This window comes from Onychomys torridus, chromosome 7 (genome assembly GCF_903995425.1).
Source record: "Onychomys torridus chromosome 7, mOncTor1.1, whole genome shotgun sequence".
NCBI lineage: Eukaryota > Metazoa > Chordata > Mammalia > Rodentia > Cricetidae > Onychomys > Onychomys torridus.
This window is the reverse complement of record NC_050449.1, coordinates 60,425,940-60,447,105: the sequence shown is the minus strand read 5'-3', so window position 1 is coordinate 60,447,105 and position 21,166 is coordinate 60,425,940. Positions and strand designations below refer to the sequence as shown.

Genomic DNA, 21,166 nt, shown 5'->3' with positions numbered 1-21,166 from the left:
ACAAAAAGCCTCCAAGCCTATTTAAACGATGATTTCAGAGGTTAGAATGGGGAATGGTAGGGGACTCTTCATCCCCTTCCATTTTGTTCAGGAACACACTGCTGTCTCTTCTCCGTTCTTGAATGAAGATGTCTGTTTTATGTCTGCTAATTATTGTACTCTCATTTGTGCTTTTTCTAATAATTTAAATGTCTCAAATGGCTTTTGTGCCTGTTCACTTTTGTATGTTTATACACTAAAGCTGTCCAAATACATAACTTGAGTTCAGAGCATCATTAAGATGCATCCCATTAGGATTAGTTTAGAGCCGTGTGAGCCTGACTGTATTCCAAAGTAATTAATCAATGTCAGGAAGTATTTACTGAGTGCCTGGTACTCACTTGGCACACAGAACTGAGATTGTCAATGAAGAGCTAAAGTAAGAGATTAGGCTCTCCTTTCAAAGGGCTCTCCTTCCACTCATTCATTTCAACAGCTGTCAGGAACCATCTCCCCCGGTTACTTACAGTGCTGGGCCTTCTGCTCAGTTGGGAAGGTAAAACTTTACCATGCAGACCAGCAGAGTGACCGGATGCAATCTAATCAGACCCATTCTAGATCCCGTGGGGAGCTAGATTAGAGAGTGGCATGTGGGATACCTGCAGACCAGAGGGTGGGGTTGCTGAGAACTGAGGCACTGTCAGGATTCAGGCAGGATGAATACTACCTCACACAGTGGAGTCCTACCCCTTAGAGATAGGGAATACCACACAAGAAGACAAAGGAGGCACTTTTGAGGTGGTTGTCCTAAGGAACTGTGAAAAATAGGATTGGGTATGTTGGGTGGGGCTTTATATTTTAAGGTGGGTAATTACATGAGCTAAAAAGGCTGCTCATATCCAGCCTTGCTTCTTTCTACTTTGGGAGAAGGAAATGTAAATTACTAACAAGACTGTACTGTATTTGGATAGAATGGTAGAACCCAAAAGCTTGGAGTCACCAGCCATGTCATTGGCTGCCCATGAGCTATATTAGTACTGCTTGCCCACCCACAGTGCTGACTCAGGGACAGACTTCCTTTGCAGAAGGCCTGGTTCCTGACTTGACAGCATATGACACTCTCAGGTCATTGGGTCAGCCTGTCCCGAACTGCCCAGTAGATTGTAAAACTTGGATAGTCACGATCTGACCTGCCTTTCACTTCTAGCTGGGACCTTACCGCTTCTTAGACAGGTCTGCCTGTGCCTGTCCTTTGTACCAGTCCACGGGTGAGGGGCAGTCTGTGCACCTGCTCTTCATCTTCGGCTCACAGGTGCATAGTGGAAATGTTTTCCTCAAAGGAATCCTGGGAGATAATTGTTGCCACTATTTATTTTACTTTCGAGTCGCTGTTTATTTCATTTTTCTCCCTGTTTGTTTATTTTACCTACTCATGATTGTGGAGATCTGTTTCTGTCAACTTCTGCTGGGGCTTAATAACCCAAAACCTCAGTGCCTTACACAGGACCACGCATCTGATTTTGATAGCAGACACTTGACTGTAGTCCATAGTTTCTCCTTAGATCTCTCAGTCCCTCCTCTGCTGGCCTCAGACAGGGCTCAGTTACATGGAGACTGGGTGAGAGATTATGTAAAAAGAAAAAGAAGCCAGAGAGTTTTTCTTCCTTTTTCCCTGGGGGGGGGCTTCTTCTGCAGAGATGGTTTCTGTGGTCCTGCTTCCCACTGGACAGATCCACCTTGCTTCCATGTCCTTTTAAGAGACCCCAGGCCTTCAGCTCCAGTAATACCATCTCTTCCTCTGTCTCTGGCTTAGGGGTTGTATGCTCCCTGTTAATGCTAAACCTTCTACCAGTTTGGCTGTCAGCAATATCATTGTGTAACCAAGTCCATTTCATAAATTCTTCCTGCTGTGGGCTGAGGAGCTCAGTGGGGAGGACTGGTCTAGCATTTGCAAAGACCTGGGTTCCACTGCTAGCACCATAAAATAAACAGGCCTATTTCCACATAAAGTCTACATGCTGATGCCTTTTTAGTATACAACAAATTCCTTCTATTATTATATTTATTCTTGGCTAGACTCTGACCGAGAGACAGTTATTTAAAGAAGGACATTTTCTTTTGCCTGCCATCTTTTCCCCTTAAGGTACACAGCCTCAGAACCAGGTGTAAAAACAGCTGTTCTTATTCTCCCACTCTGATGGCTAATGAAGCAGCATAATAGAAAGGAGACAGTACTTGGAGTCCCTGGACCCAGGTTAGAATCCTAGCTCTGTCACTTACTACACAGTAACGTTGGCCTCAGTGTCTCTGTGTGGAAATAAATTTCCATTATCTCTTATTCCATCTACAGGTAGTCTGTGATGATTAAAAAAAAAAAGAAAAAGAAATGCATTATAAACTATCAGTTTATTCAGGTGGCACAAAAGTGATGCCACAGAACCAGGTTGCAGGCTGTTATTTTTAATTCTTATGGACATTTGTTATTTGTAGTGTAGTTACTTTCTCATTATAAACTCAGAATTGGAAGATACAACAGTTATACAAAATTATACCAAGCATCCATCTCATTTTAGAAGGTATTTATATATATTTAAGAGATAGCTCTAAATGCCAAGAACAATTTGACCTGAGCTAATACCCAATTTCTGGTTCTTTCTAGCCTCACTGTAGAAGCAGGCTCTTTCCCTGCAGACCGTGTGCCACAATCCAGTTAGGCTTGCATGAAGTACTCAGTCATATGAGCAGAAAACTGCCTTTGCCCATCTCCCAACCTTTCATTTGAATCTTGCTTATAAGGGAGAGATTCACTCTTAACTGCAAGTATATCTTTATTGATAGAATCCTTTCTAGTTCAAAGGATGCCATGGTCAGGCTGGAGATGTAACTCAGTTAGAGCCCCAATATTGCCACTAAAAAAAAAAAAGATTATCAGGTCATTTTTGGTTCTTCTAGAACTATGTTGCACAATACAACTGCCGATCAGTTGTGTATGTGTGTGTGTATGTGTGGATATACGTGTACATACGTGCACAGCAGATAGATCAGAGGACAACTGGGGGAAATGGGTTCTCTTTCCACTCTTAGATCCTAGAATTGAACTCAGGTTGTTAGGCTTGGCAGCAGGTGTCTTTACCCATGTAGCCATCTCACCAGCCCTAGAAATAAGATTTTTAAAAATTAAATTGGCCATACTAAGCTACTTCTAGTAATACAGAGTATTCAGGCCAAGCAAGAGTTGACCCATTTTGCTTTTGTGACCTAGAGCTAGGGTCAACTGTTTCCTTCCAGATTCTCTATGATTTGAGTTAGTACTCAGGGTGGAGTCTCAGAGGGAATTCCAGCAGTATGACTTGAGGCAGAGTTCTCATCCTTTGTGCAAGGAAGGAAGCTCAGGTGTGGAGCTTGGCAGGTATGAGTTGAAACCCCAGCTCCACTTTGTAAAGTCACCAGTCCCCATTACTGTACTGTGTCTTTATTTACCCCAGTGTCGCCTACCCACAGTTTTAACACTGCCGTTAACCATCGCTCAAAAATGGTATGTGAAAAATTATAGAAATAAACAGTTGAGACAGGATTTCTTTATGTAGCCCTGGCTGTCCTGGAACTTGCTCTGCAGACTAGGCTGGCCTTGAACTCATAGAGATCCTCCTGCCTCTGCCTCCTGTGCACTGGAATTAAAGGTGTGCACCACCATTGCCCAGTTTAAATTACTTTTATTAAAGTATAATTGTTTTTTAAAGATGTATTTATTTATTTATTATGCATACAGTGTTCTGCTGGCATGTATGCCTACATGCCAGAAGAGGACACCAGATTGCATTACAGATGGTTGTTAGCCACCATATTTCCTTTTCCTAAGCACCTCTTTCTCACCTGTCTGTTGTTTAAATCTCTACTAAAATGGTTTCTTAATAAACTTCAACTCTGCTTCATTAAACAGGATTATAGGCTGAGCTAAACCATGATGTTTGCTGGGTCTGTAGATAGGGTTTGGTGCTGTCAGAGTCTTCAGGCATCTACTGGACTTGGAATGTATCCCTCATGGGTAAAGGCTATACTATTGTGGCATCTTCATCAGGCTACTTAACCTGTTGGAGCCTCAGGTTCTTTATTGCTGAAAGAGGGGGAAAGGATGGCCCTTGAGAGCACACAGTAAATGTAGTCAGATCTTTTATGTCACTGTGCTTATCAGATGAGGGAGTTTGGAGTCAGGAGTTCAATATTCTTTATAGGCCAACCTACTGTAAATCAAACCAATAGGTTGTGTTGTTGTTGTTGTTTTGTTTTTAACACTACATCTTTCTTTTTCTTCTTTTGAAATTTTTTTCAAGACAGGGTTTCTCTATGTAGTTTTGGTGCCTATCCTGGATCTCACTCTGTAGACCAGGCTGGCCTTGAACTCACTGTTCTCTGGCTTTAGCCTTCTGGATGCTAGGGATTACAAGCATGCCCCATCATGCCTGGCTAATATTATCATTGTATATAGTTATGTTTGATAATTTTCAATTTCAGCTAGTTATCAAAACCCTTAGGATTTAGTGAGAATTTCAAACTTACCCAGAATATAGTTGATTTGCTGGGCTGCTGAGATGTGACATGAAGGTGTTAGTATAATGAATACTATGTTGTCTTAAATTTTAAGTCAAATTTGCTTATAAACAAGAAGAAAAGCTTTCCTTTGTTATATTTTCCATTTGTGATAGGCAGGTGACACTTGTTTTTCCCACCTCTGGGGAAATAATCATGCACTAGCTGGTAGAAACATCATTAAAGCGGGCAGTTAGACGTCTTGGGTTCATCTGCGTTAGTTCCTGCTTCTGAAGAGACTCAAGTGTGGAGCAGGCTCTGCACATGCTGCCATTCTGGTGCTCTCCCTGGAGGTCCTCAGAACCCACACTCTTCTTTGAGTATGCCTGGCTCATCGTCGGGCTCTGGAGGTGCTCCAGGCTGTGTTAAATGAAATACTGGCATTTGTCTTTCCATTAGTCACAAAAGTGTGGCTTTTATATTTGCATCAGCAAAAGCATCCTGTGAAGCAGTCTCGGTGCATTTCCTGTTCTGTGTGCTGAAACTGGACTGCGACTGTTTCCCACCCAGGCTGCAAACCCTGAAAAGGGCCAAGCCTGCCACTGCTCAGCTTCCCAACACCCACTTCGGCCTTTCGCCTGAGACCAGGAAATGTGTATTACTTATCCAAAGTAGATTAAATATCAGCTTTTCAGAATGCAGTCCTGTGTCGTGCTGCCCCCTCCCCACTTTCTTCTGTCACATCAGAAATCCCTCCAAGGCACTGCTGCCCTATGGTAGTGACCCCGTTTCCCACGTGGCCAGCAGCATTTCCCTTCCTGTTCCCATTGGCCTTGCAGACCATTTGGGGCTAAAACTGCAGTCACTGTGCAGTGTTTCTCAGCTCTTTGCACCACTGTCGTGTGCAGTGCCGACCTAATGACTGCACTGGACCAAACTGGGGGCATGGAAGCTGTGGCCACTAGAGACGGAAATTCTGCCCCAGGCTTGCCTGAGGACATCTTGAAATGACAGTGTGTCTGTGAAATGGTCATGGTGAGTGCATAGTTCCGTTTTTTGTTTTCTGTGTTAGTAACTTAGGGTTACAATATCTCCAAAACAGTTTGGATCTGTCACAAACTAGGAAAATGAGCTTAACATTGGAAATCAACTTTTAGATTACAGTGGAAACATTTTCAAATGATGTTTTCTTTTTTGCTTTCAAACAAACAAACAAAAGCCCTAACTGTTGTATATATGAAATCATTCTGGGTTTCTTCCCAGACATGTAAAAACTTAGAACTCTCCATCCTCTGTACCTGCGAATTTATTTTAAAATAATATATGTGCCTGTTTTGGGTTTGATTTTGTTTTTAGGCTTAACATCCCATTGTTATATGGGATTTTATGAATAGAAAGATGAGCTAAAACTATACAAAGTAAGCAAGGCTGTGGTGGCAAATGACTGTAATCCCAACACTCAGGAGGCTGAGGTATGAGGATCATGAATTTGAGTTTAAGACAGTCCAACCTCAGCTCCTTGTCCCCATCTCAAAATAAGGCAGAGTATTCACCAGAGTTACCTTTGCCCTTTGTGTGGAAGTTAACTATGGTCCTCAGCTGAGCAGCTTTTAAAATCCAGTGAAGTCACTTTATCAAGGATTGCACTGTTGCCCTCTTCTGTTTCATAGCTGATTAGATTAATTGGATAAATTATAGTATGACAAACTTGGATTATCCGAGCTAGCTAGAGATAGAGACACAATGGACAAATGACATCTACAGAGGATGCCCGTTTGCACAGATGTCACAAAACACAGAACGTAAACAGAGTTGGTATTCATCTTTTCTTTTGTGTCCACACACTCTCTTGCAGGTGGCCACAGATAACTGGAAGTACAGGACTAGGGAGCGGGGAACAAATTTGGGCAATTTGGTAGCTAGAGATCTTCGCTCCCCCAGCTGGCATACTTCCCAGGAAATAGCTACTACCTTCTTACTTCTTAGTGTTAGAGTAACTGCTGACAGCGGAACTGGCGTGACTCATCCTATTTCTTCCCCAGTTCTCTTTTATTAGCTATGTTTCTGGCCAGCTCACTTCTCCAAGGAATCTAGATAACAACAAAAATGCTAACAAATAAAGAACTAACGACTCCTCATATTACAGTCTTCTCACCACACGGAGCGAGTGAGCTAGTTGTTTATTTGATGTTGAAATCTTTGTAGGGGCAGCCACCTAGCTCTCATCCAGAATTTGAAGACTGGTCATACTGAGTGCTGTTTTAGTTACAGTATAGTTTCCTCAAGATTACTTAATGCAAGAATAATGTAAGAGTAAGCACCCATTTCACCTTGCTGATTTTGAACATCCTCGCATGTAGACACACAGTCCTAATGTAAACTACTGGACTGCGGTGCATGTTACTTTCCATAGATCCTGTTTTCTACACAGCTGTAGAAAACATACATTTTCTGTGTAATACATTTAAATGTTGCTGCTTTCTATAATGTTGTAACAAATACAGGAGTTTCTATGTAATTTTGATGATGTTCAAAGATCACTTTTTTTCCCCTTGGTTTTTCAAGACAGAGTTTCTTTGTATAGTTTTGGTGCTGGTCCTTGATCTCGCTCTGTAGACCAGGCTGGCCTCAAACTCACAGAGATCCGCCTGGCTCTGCCTCCCAAGTGCTGGGATTAAAGGCGTGCGCCACCACCTCCCTGCCAAAGATCACTTTTAACAGCTTCAAAGCATTGCTCCATGGTGGATAAAGTACAAAGTCTTCAGTGGTTGCTGTGACAAGGAGGAGTAAGGGGTAGGGTGAGACAGACACACAAAGGCATTTTCAAGAAAGTTGTTCACCTCCAGCTATTGTAAGAATTAAGGCCATCTCTTTCTGTGCCCAAGACCTCAGGTTACAGATCTCCAAATGAGTCTTTTGTATTTCACATGCCTGTCAGTTGGGGCAGCTAATTGCCTGGAGATGACACATGTCTAAAAAGCATATATTTTGTAAATTGAAATGTGGGCCTGAGGAAAGCAGGTGCTGATGGACACTGGGTTAACATACATCTCCAAGATCTAGAAAGAACTGTCAGTTTTGAAAGAATGAGAAAGGGCAACATAAGTTGAATAATTTTCCTACCCAAGACTGGGGATGAGTCAGTGGAAATACCTGTGCATTTAAATAATTATATATATATATATATATATATATATATATATATATATATATATATAAAGTTTTTGTACAAAATATATGTTGAGCTTCCTCTCTTGTCCTCATTTCTCTCCTATCAGCCCCTCTGTCTCCCTCAATAGCTTTATTTCTGCTTTCATGTCATATATACACATATGATTATATGGTCTCTAAAGTCTAGGAGCCACAAAAGAGAGCGAGCATAGGCTGCCTGTCTTTCTGACACTGCCTTCATTGACCTACTGTGATTATTGCCAGTTGCACCCATCTTCCTGCCAACAGCATAACTTCCTTCTTTCTGACAAGAAAAATTCCTTTGTGTCAGTGTTACACACTTCCTTTGCCCTTTGCCCTTTGCCCTTTGCCCCTTGCCCCATTGACAGATACTTAGGGTAGTTAGCTGTTGTGAATGCTATCACAGTAAGCATTGATTCCTGGGCAGGAGTGTGGGTGGCCCCTTCTTAGCTACCGGCTGGGTAGAAGGGCCTTTATCTCAATCTCCTACTTTAAATTTGGCTTTATTTTTTTTAAAGCAGAAAAATAATTTGAAATATGTCTTTGGTCCCTTAAGAACATTTATGAACGATTCTCTGAACATCATGGTGTCAGACTGAGTTTGTAAAATGTGTCTCATGAGCGTGTTGCAAGATTTCTCCCTTCCTGCTCTCTATTGTTTGCATACTGGAATCTTGCAGCAGAAAAATAAGGAAATACGGATTAAACTCGAAATCTGCTGTAGCATGTGGTGACATCTCCCACATTTTATACCTTAAATATAGTTGTTCCTCATTCTTTGTGTTCTTAAAGTTTAAGGAGGCAGTTAGCTGGGTGAACAAAAGAGACTAAAGAAAATGTGTGTGTTCATCTCCATCACTGGCCAGATCAGATTGGATCTCTGGGTCTGGAGTGTAGATGAAAGATCTTAAATTTATCAAGCCAATTGCTTGATTAAAAACTCTTTTTTTCCTTTTTTTTTTCTTTTTCTCCTCCTCCTTCCCTCTTCCTTCTTTCTCCTTTTTTTTTTTTTTTTTTTTTTTGCTTTATAGGCTAAACCAGGGAAGAAATTTTTACAGACTCCTTTAGCACCTATAAAGTTATAAAAACTGTTAGTCATCTTAAGGTGGGAACTGACTTCATATGTAGACAGGCATCATTGGGTATGTGGAAGTTATAAAGTGTATTGATTACTTTTGCGTGGTTGTGAGCAGATCCTTGACAGCTTAAAAGATTGGCTTGGGGGGTTAGCTCAGTGGTAGAGTGCTTACTTAGCAAGCACAAGGCCCTGAGTTTGGTCCTCAGCTCCAAAAAACCAAACCAAAACAAAACAAAAGATTGACTTGGGCTCACAGTTTCAGAGGATTTCAGTCTGTCATGGCAGCAGGCATGGCTGCTTTCCCGAGCCTCCTATGTCTCATGTTGTGGCCAACCATGGATTCCAAGTGAGTATGGCCTTCCTAGTGAACAACTTCCACTTGCTGGGTCCCACCTTCTAAAGGAGCCACAGCCCTGAGCATTCTACCCACAGGCCCAAGAGTGAGTGTTCAGGACATGAACCTGGGAGGGACAGTTGAAATTCCAAACATGACGTTCACTGCTCTGAGCTTTAAATGATTGTATCACAGGGCAATGTGCTTACAAATCAGAATGATGTAATTATTAGTAGTTTTCCATTTTTTATTAGAAAAATAGTGTTCTGCTTGTGTTATTTCTGGTGATTGTCTTATTTACTGTCTCATACCCCACCTTTTTGTTTTAACATTACTTGTTATCAGTGGCTTGTTCTAATTATCCACCTGTTGTCCGAGCTGCAGTGATTGACAGAGCTGCTTGATTTTATTATACTTCTGCAGCTTTGGCATTGATTTGATGAAGAAAAGGCTTTGCTGACTGGATTCAGAGTGCTGAGTTTTCTCTTGCGTTAATTTCATAGGCTCTAGGTACTGTGTGTTTCTGCAGAGAAGGTAGCTGGGAAGAAGCCACATGGGCTTGCAGGAGGAGTATGCCTTTAGATTCCTCTCCTGCCTCTAGTAATTTGGTACAGGCCTTCCTCCCCTGCTCCCTACTCCAGTTTTGTTGATTCATATTAACTGGATGAGGTGAATTTCTAAGTTCTTCATTTTGCACTATATAACCTAAAATTCTTCTAAACAAAGTGACTCGGAATTTTCGTAGAAAATAATCAAATTATTGCTAAGGTTATTTCAGCTTATGTCATGAATAACATTCTTCCGTTATGGTTCCTGTTTAAGGAGCTGAGTCTGGAGGGAACAGGCTGTCCTTTGTTTCAGTTTTTGCACTCTCATATTGTGATACTGGAATTGAACCCTGTCATTTCTAGTCTTCTTTCTCTCTCTCTCTTTCTTTCTCTCTCTGTTTTCAAGACAGGGTCTGACTGTGTAGTTCTGGCTGTCCTGGAACTCACTCTGTAGACCAGGCTGGCCTTGAACTCACAGAGATCCACCTCTGCCTCCTGAGTGCTGGGATTAAAGGTGTGCACCACCACTCCTGGCCTCTAGTCTTTCTTTTCAGCTTCTCACTTGTAAATGAATGGGTAGTATGATAATGTTCAGTACTTGGGCAGATCCAAGAGACCCACTCCTTGTCTTGATGCATGTTTTTCCAGCATCATTGGAATGCACTTGTCATTTTTCCCAGAATTAACTCCAGTGATTGGCACCTGTTTATCCCCATTGCGGTAATGTGGAAAGTGAGGGATTTGCTGTTTGTTTTGAGATCATTTTCTTCAGTGACTGCAGTTTTCCCTTCCCTCTAAGTGAAAAAGCCTGACTGGAGTGTTGAAGTGCAGACAAGGCAGTTCCAGGCTTAGAGAGCCTGGTGACTCACACTACAGGGCTTTTCCTGCTGCAGAGATGGCTTTCTTGGCAACCGTGGTTGGAGCAGAGGAGATGCATGCAGCAGCTTTCGTTTTCCAGCAGTTTGGTTCTTGAAGTGATCATGAATTAATGATGGGAAGAAAATGGAAATCTCGGAGCTAGAAAGAGTAGTTCACAAATCTCTTTGTGAGCAGAGATTTGATTGAAGACAAAACATGTGCTCCCAGAGAACCTTGAACTCTCCTCTTGATGTCAGACTCACTGTCACTTCCAGACTAACACTTGAGACATGTTAGTGTATAAGTACTTGTGAGCATGTGTGTGTGTGTGTGTGTGTGGTGCATGTGTGTGTGCAGGTACAAGGTTTCAAAAATCCATGCCATTTCCAGTTAGCTCTCTCTGCCTTGTGCTTGTGGATCAGGATTCAGCTCTGAGCTACTGCTCTAGGGTCATGCCTGCCTGCCACTGTGCTCGCTTCCATGATGATTACATGCATTCTGAACTGTGAGCCCCAGATAAACTCTTTCTTCTCTTCAGTCGCCTTGGTCATGGTGTTCTTCACAGCAGTAGAAAGGTAACCAAGACGGGAGTTGGTCCTAGGAGTGGGGCCTTGCCTTGAATGCACCACTCTCTTTATTTCATTTACTCCAGTCCTTTCTTTAAACTTCTTGTACCTTTAAGCATAAGCCTTGGCTCCAGCATGAAATTTCCTGATGTACTTGTTCTTCTCAAAGTGTACATTTTTATTTCTTTTTGCCCTGCCTGTTCTTTTGCATTGGAGACCTGCATAAGTGACCACTCATAACCACATGATGGAGTCAGTATTAGGCTGTCTTGAAATCACCTCTGCCAGCAGTTAGTATAGAATTCTTTACTTTAGCCTCAGGCAGGTTCTTAGGACAGGGGCAGAGAGTAGCCAGAGTATCACAAGAGTTGTCTCTGGCCTGGTTCTCCTCTGAAACCTTGAGCCAGTGCTCTACGTGGCATGCAGTTCTGCTGTCAGAAAGCTCCAACTGGGACGGCCTCTTAGAGTGTTCACTTGCTTTCTAGCCTTCTGTAGTCCTCCAAAAAAACAACCCAGGACAGCCAGGACTGTCACAGAAATTAAGACACAAGCACATACACGTAAGTTCTTAAATAAAAGTACACGTGCGGGTTCAGGACCTAGTTTAGTGGGCCAGAACTCACTTAGTGTTTCCAAAGCTTGGGGATTCTCTCCCCAGCACTGCCAAACTGATTTACCTGTGTTTAACCATAGTGTGTTTATTCTCTCATGTATGTTTGGGGCCTAAAGAAAAAAATGAGGATTCTTCCTCGGTTTGTAGAACTAACTCCTGATTTGTTATCTTTTTTAGTCTGATCAGATCTAATGGGTACAGCTATTGTATGAAGAAGGCCACGTTGAATTAATTTAATTTAGATATAAGTAGAAAATTCTAAAATAGTGCAAAGCTGTGCAGCTTTTTTAGGCAGGAAGTGATGATTTGTGTCATGGTTAGTTTTTTACCACAAATGAGACTTAGTTTGCCACTTCCTATTCATAGAGGAGAAGAACTGAAGAAATATGAAAAGTCCTACTGACTTGTTATGATGTCAGGTGTCTTTGTAATGATGAGCTGTGTTTTCTGACTACATGTTAGTTCACCCTAAAAAACCTACTCTTTGGATGTATTTAACTGAACTAATAAATGTGCATGGCTTTCAGTGGTCACCTAAAGTCTTATTAAATGTTTGCCTCTTAAATATTAGACTTGAAATTTTCAAGCAGGAGGACAAATAGTAAATTTTAATGTAAGGATACAAAAGTAAGTAGCTCTGACTATATGGTGACAATAGATAAAAACTCACAGAATGTTTAAGATCTAAGTAGCATTCTTAATTGTAATTCTTTTATAAATGTACATACTTTTACACATTTTCTCCAGATTGTTCCCTTTTCCTTGTAAAAAGTACTTTAAAGCTTCAGTCTGTGGCTCACTTTTTCCTAGCTCACTAATTAGATTTTAAATAATCACCTAGAAGCCAGTTCTAAAATGCTATTATTCTCCATGTTTGGAAGTACACATAAGCACAGGCCAAGTGTGGCTGGCATGAACTGCCTGGGCTTTGTCCAAATTGCTAATGATAAAAATCTTTGTAACCCCACCACTTGGGAGGCTGGGTTGGAAGATTCTGAGTCTGAGGCCAGCCTAGGCCAAGTAGGAAGACTTTTGACTCATAAACCAAAAACAAGGGCTTGGAAAGATGTTCCATCAGTAAAGAGCACTTGCTGCTCTTCCAGAGGACCTGGGTGTGATTCCCAGCACCCATACAGTGGCTCACAACCATCTGTACCTACAATTTCAGGGTATCCGACCTGCCTGTGAGGGTACCCATTTATGTAAAATAAAAAAAAATAACCAACATTTTAAATTAAGAGAGTATATGTAGGTTTCTCTAAAGTAGATTTTAATATTTGGGAAGCCTCCCCTCATTTCTGATATAGCTCAGAAATGTAAATAGACAAACCACATAACCCGTATGCAGACAGCCTGGGGTTCCAGCTGTTTTCAAGTGTGCTTTTAAACCCAAGTAAATCTTTCCCTTTTTAATTTGAAAAAGATGATGTTAAATTTCGGCCTTTTAAAGTGCATCAAAGGGAATGGATAATCCATGTAGAAAAATGTTCAGTGCTTTTAGTGAACCTAGCCTTGAATTTGTGCTTTGCTATCATTTACGGAAAGGCCGAGTGATCCAGATAATGTACTTTCCCACCATGGTTCTAGTACCTGCAGCCAAAAGCTCAGATCCTAAACCAAAACAAAACCCTAAACTTCAGTAGGAACAGGTAGGGAAAATCAGGTTGAAGACCTCTCACCTTTCTGCACACCCCATTTTAAAGATTCAGGCAGCAGGTCCCCTCCCTTCTACCCCCTAAGTGTTTCAGGAGTCTCCAGACTGGAGAGGACTGAGTGTAGTTCTGAACTGTAGCACCCACAAGACAGAATGCATCAAGTCATAGCTCATGCTGAAGGTCAGGAGCGCTGGCCTGCTACTCCCCAGGAGAGTTCCCAAGGCCAGCCTGAAAGCAGCCCTTCCCACACTCAGCCAGTGGCATCCTTTCACCAGCCATTGATCCAGGGCAGCCTCTCTACTCTGGGGGAGGTGGTTATTTTATGCTCATCTGTCAACTAGTCTGACTTAGGTGTAACATAGTTTGGAATAGGCTGCTCCTTCTCAGTGTTACATTATTTCTAACTTGCAGGTTGAAAGGTGGTCTATTCCTGTTCACCCAAATTATTTCCCCTGGGAAGTCTGTCTACTGTGGGTTGGGCTGGGCTCCACGTTTCCTCCCCAGTTCTGGTGAAACTCATCTTTCCAGCTGTCTTCAGCTGCCTCACTGGTTTCTGAGAATTGTATTATAAGCAGTACTGTGAATGAACATGCACTCCACGTTACACCTCCCTAGTGCCTTGAAGCCCTGTGTCCTGTGGGTATCCCCAGAAAATGCTTTCTTCTTAGGGATGCTAGCAGAGTCCTGTTGTCTTACCCCATGAGGGAAGGAATTGGGGTCTCCTTCCTTCTCTCATTTAATGGAAAATCAGGACTCCTTTATCTAATCCAGTTCCCCCACCCACACAGAATGCTTTCCTAACATGTTGTCTTTTTTTCCTCCACTGTTAGATGACAATATGCCTACAATCTGAGAAGAAAACAGTAGTTTATTGGTATAATGTATCGACTAATCTTATATGAGCATCAGTGAGATGGCTTGGTGGAAGTGTCTGTGGTGTGCAAGGCTGGCAACCTGACCTTGATCACCATATAAAGATGGACAGAAGTAGATCCCACAAAGTTGTCTTCCAGTCTCCACATACCTGTCATGGCCTAAAAGCCCATAATACCTCTCTCTCTCTCTCTCTCTCTCTCTCTCTCTCTCTCTCTCTCTCTCTCTGTCTCTGTCTCTCTCTCTCTCTCTCTCTCTCTCTCTCTCTCTCTCTCACACACACACACACACACACACACACACACAAACACACACACCCCAGAAATGTTTTTTAAAAAATAAATCTCATTGTTGTTACATTACCTGGCATCTCTAATAATTCCCTTAGAAGGTGGTACTTCAAGATGAAGTGCCAAATGGATAAAAAATTCGGACTTCATGAATTTGGGTGTCATTCTTGCTCAGGGGCCATGCTAATCTTCTTTGTGTGTGTTCCAATTTTAGTGTATGTACTGCCGAAGTGAGCACACAACATTTAATTTTTAATCCACCATTTGTATTGGTCTTTATGACTAATTAAATTCTTGCATCTGTCTGGGTCCATTTTCTTAGCCATAAAAGCAAACCTGTGCTGTTAATTTCCAAGATTCTTTCCAGGCCTGTGATTCTGTGGTTCTCTCTCCCCTCTTCTGCCTCCTTATAGTGAATAACACGATCAGTTGTAAGCAGCCATTTAGCATAAAGAATCAATTCAGAAAAAAATTGTCAAAATGAAAATGACCTTGAATCCCTTGAGAATATTTTCTTACAATATGTTTCCTGTGTTATTTGAATAGATAAATATTAATGGGGAAGCTAAGTCTTTTAAAACCACCAAAAAAAAAAAAAAAATCTGTTGGGTGTTTTTGAGCGCCATAGACTCAACTCTGGAATCTGGTCTCCTGAGGTAGATGCCAGCTGAGTGAGGCACACTCACATAGCCTGTGGGTGGGTCATGGAGTGCTCATGAGTCAGGGTGACACAGAGCTGTCATTTTGAACACAAATTATTGTATTATTCGCTGCCAAAATCTGATGCTTTTTAAAAGTCTATTGATACAAGAAGAGGCTTTTGACCCTAAATATAGTGCTTCAGAAAGCTGTTTTTAGAGATGTATTGTTCTCTTCAATTTTATTATTTAAAATATTTTTATTTTATCTGTGTGTAAGGGCATTTTGCCTGGCTGTATGTTCAAGCCCCCCCCCCCCCAGGGCCTTCACTGTGACTGTTGGTGCTGCCTTTGTGACAGGTCCTCCCCTTTAACTTCTAGTCACTGGGGAACTGGAACCAGCAGGAGGGCTGGAGGAGGGTCCTGGCTGTGGCCATCACAGTTAGCAGAGGATGTGTCGGATTCTTGGAGGATTGCTCCCCATCTTGCCTTTTTGGTTTCTGGTCCATGATTAAACACTAGGTGAGGTTACCTCAAGAACTACAGTAGTTGAGAGTAAATGGAGGAATGCTCTTGACAGGGGGTAGTGACACAGGTTATGGTTTGCCCATTTCACACAGATACAAGCGTGACATTTCATTAATGAGATAGATTTGAATATTATAAAAAGATATGATTCATGCCAAACAGGCTTTCTGCTCTGAGCTGTTTTTAGTAGCCCTGTGTACTGGGGAAGTACTCAGTTTCAGTAAACTCGGGGATGGGCCTTGATCTAAGTCTTGGGATGAATTTAGATTAGTTCAGTCTTGGTAAGTCCCATGGCAGTGATTACTGCAGAAATGTGGCCTTAGCCCACCAGAACATGACATTCCTATGACAAGCCCTTGAGAAATGAGACATGAGGGGCTGGAGAGGGAGCTTAGTTGGAAAGTTTCCAAGCATAACACAAGGACCTGAAGTTCAATCATATGTTAACAAAACAAAACAAATCACAACACTGTGTTTTGAGCTCCTGATACTCAAAAGTGAAACTTTGGGGCTCCCTGGCCAGCCAGCCTCACCTTTCATCACAAGTTCCAGGCCAGGCCAGTAAGAGACCTGTTCTGGGAGAGAGAGAGAGAGAGAGAGAGAGAGAGAGAGAGAGAGAGAGAGAGAGGGAGAGGGAGGGAGGGAGGGAGGGAGGGAGGGAGGGAGGGAGGGAAGAGAAAGAAAGAGAGAGAGAGAGAAAGAGAGAAAAGCTGATGATGAGTGGTGAGATAGGTCGAATACTGCAAAGCCTCTCACCCAGAGTTCAGCCTGGGGACTCAGTCGGTGGACAGAGAGACCAGATTCTCACACGTTGTTTTCAGACCCCTGCTGGGACACACCCTACCTCAGTAAATAGATACATGGACTGTGCCAGGGGATCTGATCTTTTCACATATGCATGTACATACACACGTGTGACCCACTCCATACATGAATACACATGCTCAGAAAAAGCAGAGTGAGAGAAGACGGAAGGACAAGAGAAGGAAAATGAGTCCTGAGGTGCATGCTTTGTCAGAGAGGACAGGAAGTGGTCTGTTTTCTTCTTGCTTTGTTGTCAGGAGCTGACAACAGTCTGAGGATAAACCTGATCCTCAGAAGGACTGAGCAGAGGGAGGTACAGAGAAATGAGCTGGAACCTCTAAACCTAGCCTTCCCTGAACCTCAGCCACCGCTGGGCTTACTGTGTGATTTAACAGATTACATTAAACTAGCTTGATTTGAAGTCTGTTACCTTCCATTGAAAATATCCTAACTGATCCAATTTTATTAGTAATTATTCTTTTAACCCCTGGAGTAGTCTCAGAAATATATCTTTTCTTTAAATGTTAAAGAGAATGTTGATCCACTCTATTTCTATCGATATTATTGTCAAACTAATTATAAATACCTTTTTTTAAGGGAGAGAGATTTCTCATAATTGTAACTATTATGTTAGCTTAGTTAGCTTAGTACTGAGTCAAGTTGTGGTTTTTCCATCTATCAGAGCACTTGAGAATGGAGGCTTTCTCAAGCCAAATTTGGTTTGAGTTCATGTGGTAAAACACGCTGCACAAATCCAATGCCTTCCCATTTTGAAGTGTACAGCTCCGTGGTGGGTACTGTCTTCCTGATTGTGGGAGGCACTCTTCAGAACTTGCAGATCTGGTTCCTGAATGCTGGGATTAAAGGTGTGCGCCACCAGGTTCAAGTCCCTGTATCCATATAAGGTGACTCACAACCACTGTAACTCCAGCTCCAGGGGATTCAACACCCTTGGCCTCTATACACACATACACCCACACATATGTGCACATAATTAGAAATAATTAAACATTTTGAATGTTAATTTCAAGAGACATTTATTGAATGCCTACTGGGTGTTAGGTTTGTTCTTGATGTGGAGGCCAAAAAGAGGTACAGGTGGAAGACAGTTTGTGCTGTCACTTGTTTTGCACTTGAGTTGTGTGTGTCTGCTGTGGAGGTGGGCACACAACCTGCTACTCCCATGGATGGAAGTCAAAGGGCAACTTAAAGGAATTAGCTCTCTCCTTCCACTGTGTAATCCAGCATTGAGCTTGGATTGACAAGTTCTCTTACCTGTTAGCTACCTTGCCTGTTCAAAAGAGGATTTCTACAGGGTCCTTGTTACATTGGATTTGGAGGTATTTTGAAAACTCAGGTCACAATAAAAACTAGTGTCCGCATCTGAAACAAGTGAGGGCAGACACTGATAGTCATGCTTACCAGCTGCCCGTGCAATGCCAACCGCTATAGAAGAAATGTGAGCCATGTAACCTGGGAACACTGGGATCAGATTAGCTCACAGTCCAGGGCCTTAGTGAGAGAGGAGAACGATGAAGAGGCCAGTTTGATAGATCAGCCTGGGTGGCATTTTTGTCTGTTTCCACACACAGAAAGCTCCAAAGGCTCCCATGGAAAAGTACCACCCGGAGGAGAGGGTGCGATCCAGTTGGTTTATACATATGCATTACTGAAAGCTGGAGCTGGGAAGCAGGCTTTTTGGGTGCTCTCCACCTCCCTATGAAGAGGTATTATACATGGCTGCATGATACCCTTCCACGCTCCAAATGTTACTGTTGAAGACTATTTATAGGACACAGAGTTTATATGTGTTCTTGAAGAGTATGGGAGACTGAGTTCAGTGTTTTAAAAGGTGAAAGAATGGGAAAAACTAAATACAGCTGAGTGGCCAGATAAGGAGGATTAGCAAATTTTTGTCCAGTATTAGTCTCTGATCCCCACAGAGCCCTTATTCCTGGGGTTGGAGCTGTAGCTCATTTGGGCGAGTGCTTACCCAGCACGTTGAAAGCCCTGGATTACCCAGAACTTCATAAACTGGTGGGGCGGGTGGAGTGGTGTGCATATGGGCATTTCCACCACCTAGAAAGTAGAGAAGCAGGAAGATCAATTCAGGGTCATCCTCAGCTACATAGTGATTTGAGGCCAGCCTGGGCTAATGAGGCCGTTTTGGGTTTTTTTGTTTGTTTGTTTGTTTGTTTGTTTGTTTGTTTAAAGCAGCTTTATTCCTGACAAATGTTAAAGCATGCTGATAAGGCAAGGGTTTTGTGCTCCTTTGTAGAATAAGTCCTCAGTAAGTTGTGAAGTTTCGAGCTGTCATGGGGTGTGGGTAGGGAAGGAGATGTCGAACTTCTGAAGTGCCAGAGTCCCAAAGGACTTTCCTGTGTCACCCTTCAGGCCTGGTATGCTTTGGCCTCAGGTTCACATTCCACTGGTAGTTTGGAGATCAGTAAATGCATGTCAGATGTTGGAGGGGACAGGTCTAATCAGGCGAGTTCTTTGTCGTCCTTGTGTTTTCTCTCTGGAATTATGAAGTGTGGCCAGGGCTGAAAACCATGCTACCGTTCAGTTGCAGACAGTCACCGTTGGGACATTTATTAGGAAGTATACGAAGTCCTGCGAATTGTATAAATAGAATAAGCCTTCCCTCCCTTGCCACAGCTCGGCAGAGCCTCTTTTTTTTTTTTTTTTTTCTTAAGTTTGCAGGTTCTGACTAAAATGAAGAGAGGGGAAGACAATTGTTTTAAAGAGGCTCCATGGCCTTCTGTAGGGAATGAAGACTGAAAGCATTGTGTATATGTATTTCAGGAAGGAGAAAATATGTTCCGATCTCAGTCCTTCTGAATTATATAACTTTGCAGGATGTGGTCCATTTGTGCCCAAATAATGAGGCCTGTAATCCTGCATTCCACATGTGTGGGAATGCTTTGCAGAGTGATTAGCATTCCTTTCTCCAGCCTGTATTCAGAGGAAACATGCCATTCACACCCTCTGTGCGCTCACAGTTCCAGTGCGTTGGAGAGCTTTTTTTTTTTTTTTTTCTCTCCTTTTTCAATAGAAATCTTTGTTCCCTCCCTCATAAGACTTGGATTGAATTTGAGGAACTTAGCATATCTTTCTTTGTTTTCTGGCAGGAATTGATTTTAAAATCAGAACGATAGAACTTGATGGAAAGAAAATTAAACTTCAGATATGGTAAGTAAAAAAATGAAGGCACATGGAGTCTCTATTTGAATTGGAAATTGAAAGTGGGGTTAAAATGTGAATCAGGGTGTTAAAGACATCATGCAATCCCTCAGACCTCCCCTTTGTAAACATCAAGGGGAGTAAGTGCTGCACATCCTTCTGTGGCAGAGTGGGGAGGTGAAGAGCAGAAACTGATCCAGAAGAGGTCCAGAGGCCATTCTTCCAAAGCTCTACACCAGAAGAAACAAATTCTCAAAAGCATAAAATACTTTATCATTATAGTTGCAGCTGTGACTCAAGATGCAGTAAAATGGATGAGTGTCCCAGACCATGGACTTCTAGTCACAGTATTCTAAATTGGGGACTTCAGGGAAATTTCTTGCTTTCTGTCCATCACTAAGAATATTTGGAGGGCAGTGGTTGTGCACACCTTTAATCCCAGCACTCAAGAGACAGAGGCAGGTGGAGATCTTGAGTTTGAGGCCAGTCTGATCTACAGAGTGAGTTTCAGGACAGCCAGGGCTACACACAGAAACCCTGTCTCAAAAAGCCAAAAAAAGAATACTTGAGCCACTGGTTGCTCTGGTCCAGTTAGTCCTGGGTTAGCCGGAACCATTGAGGGACCGTTGGTTTGGGTCTCTGATGAGGTTAGATGGCAGGCAGTGGCAGGGAATGTGTGGCAGAGCAAATGGCTTGCTTTGTGGGCTAGGCAGGAAGGAAGGGTCCAGGCCCCCAGTCCACTTGAAAGTGCTACCGGTGACCTAAGGACTTCCCCCTAAGCCCAGTCCCCTAAAGATGTCACCACCTCCTAGTATCACCACCCCAAGCCTTTAAGATGTCCTTGCTGGGGGAAACTTCTCCAAACCATTGCACCTTCTCAGGCCCTGCTTCTTCTCACTTGTAAATAAGTTGGATTGATAAAGAGTAGAGGTCCTCTATAGCCCTGATATTTTATAATTTATTAAGTAGAGCCTATTTAACTGAGAAATAAGGAAGAATATAAGTAATGCCTTGTCTTGTTTCAGGCCACTGTGAATTTAAAAAACAAATTTAAAATCTTAAACACTTTAGATACCAAATGTATATAGGGTTCCCCTCCACATACACCCCCAGAGGGCACAATCCCATCCCACAGTCTGCTCTATACTGCCAATGCCACTCATAAGCAGTAAGTTGGCAGCTATTACTTCCATATACACACACCCCTTGTTCCATCACAGAACTCGGAGAGACACATTCACTCTTAAAAATTTTATTCTTTTGTGTGTGTCTGTGTGTGTGTGGTGTGAGTGTGTGTGTGTGTGTGTGTGTGTGTGTGTGTGTGTGTGTGTGGTGTATGCTCCTGCTCACACAGCCCTGGTTTGCTGCTAGAGATGGAACTTGAGACCTTGGTAGGCTATACTCCCATCCTGTACTATATATTTTAGTGGTATGTAGACCTTGGTAGGCTATACTCCCATCCTGTACTATATATTTTAGTGGTATGTGATCAACTCAAAA

The 21,166-nt window shown here is 42.4% G+C and overlaps 1 protein-coding gene and 1 non-coding gene across 2 annotated transcripts in view; one reads left to right on the top strand and one right to left on the bottom strand.

The window, feature by feature from the left end:
• Rab8b (RAB8B, member RAS oncogene family) overlaps window positions 1–21,166 on the top strand; it is a 70,701-nt gene that overhangs the window by 30,510 nt on the left and 19,025 nt on the right. The window contains exon 2 of the mRNA XM_036192907.1: window positions 19,615–19,675. Coding sequence (XP_036048800.1) covers window positions 19,615–19,675 — 61 coding nt within the window. The remainder of the gene's footprint in view (window positions 1–19,614; window positions 19,676–21,166) is intronic.
• On the bottom strand, window positions 14,644–14,751 carry LOC118588095. Its single transcript, XR_004945502.1, has one exon. It is a non-coding gene; the product is annotated as a U6 spliceosomal RNA (small nuclear RNA).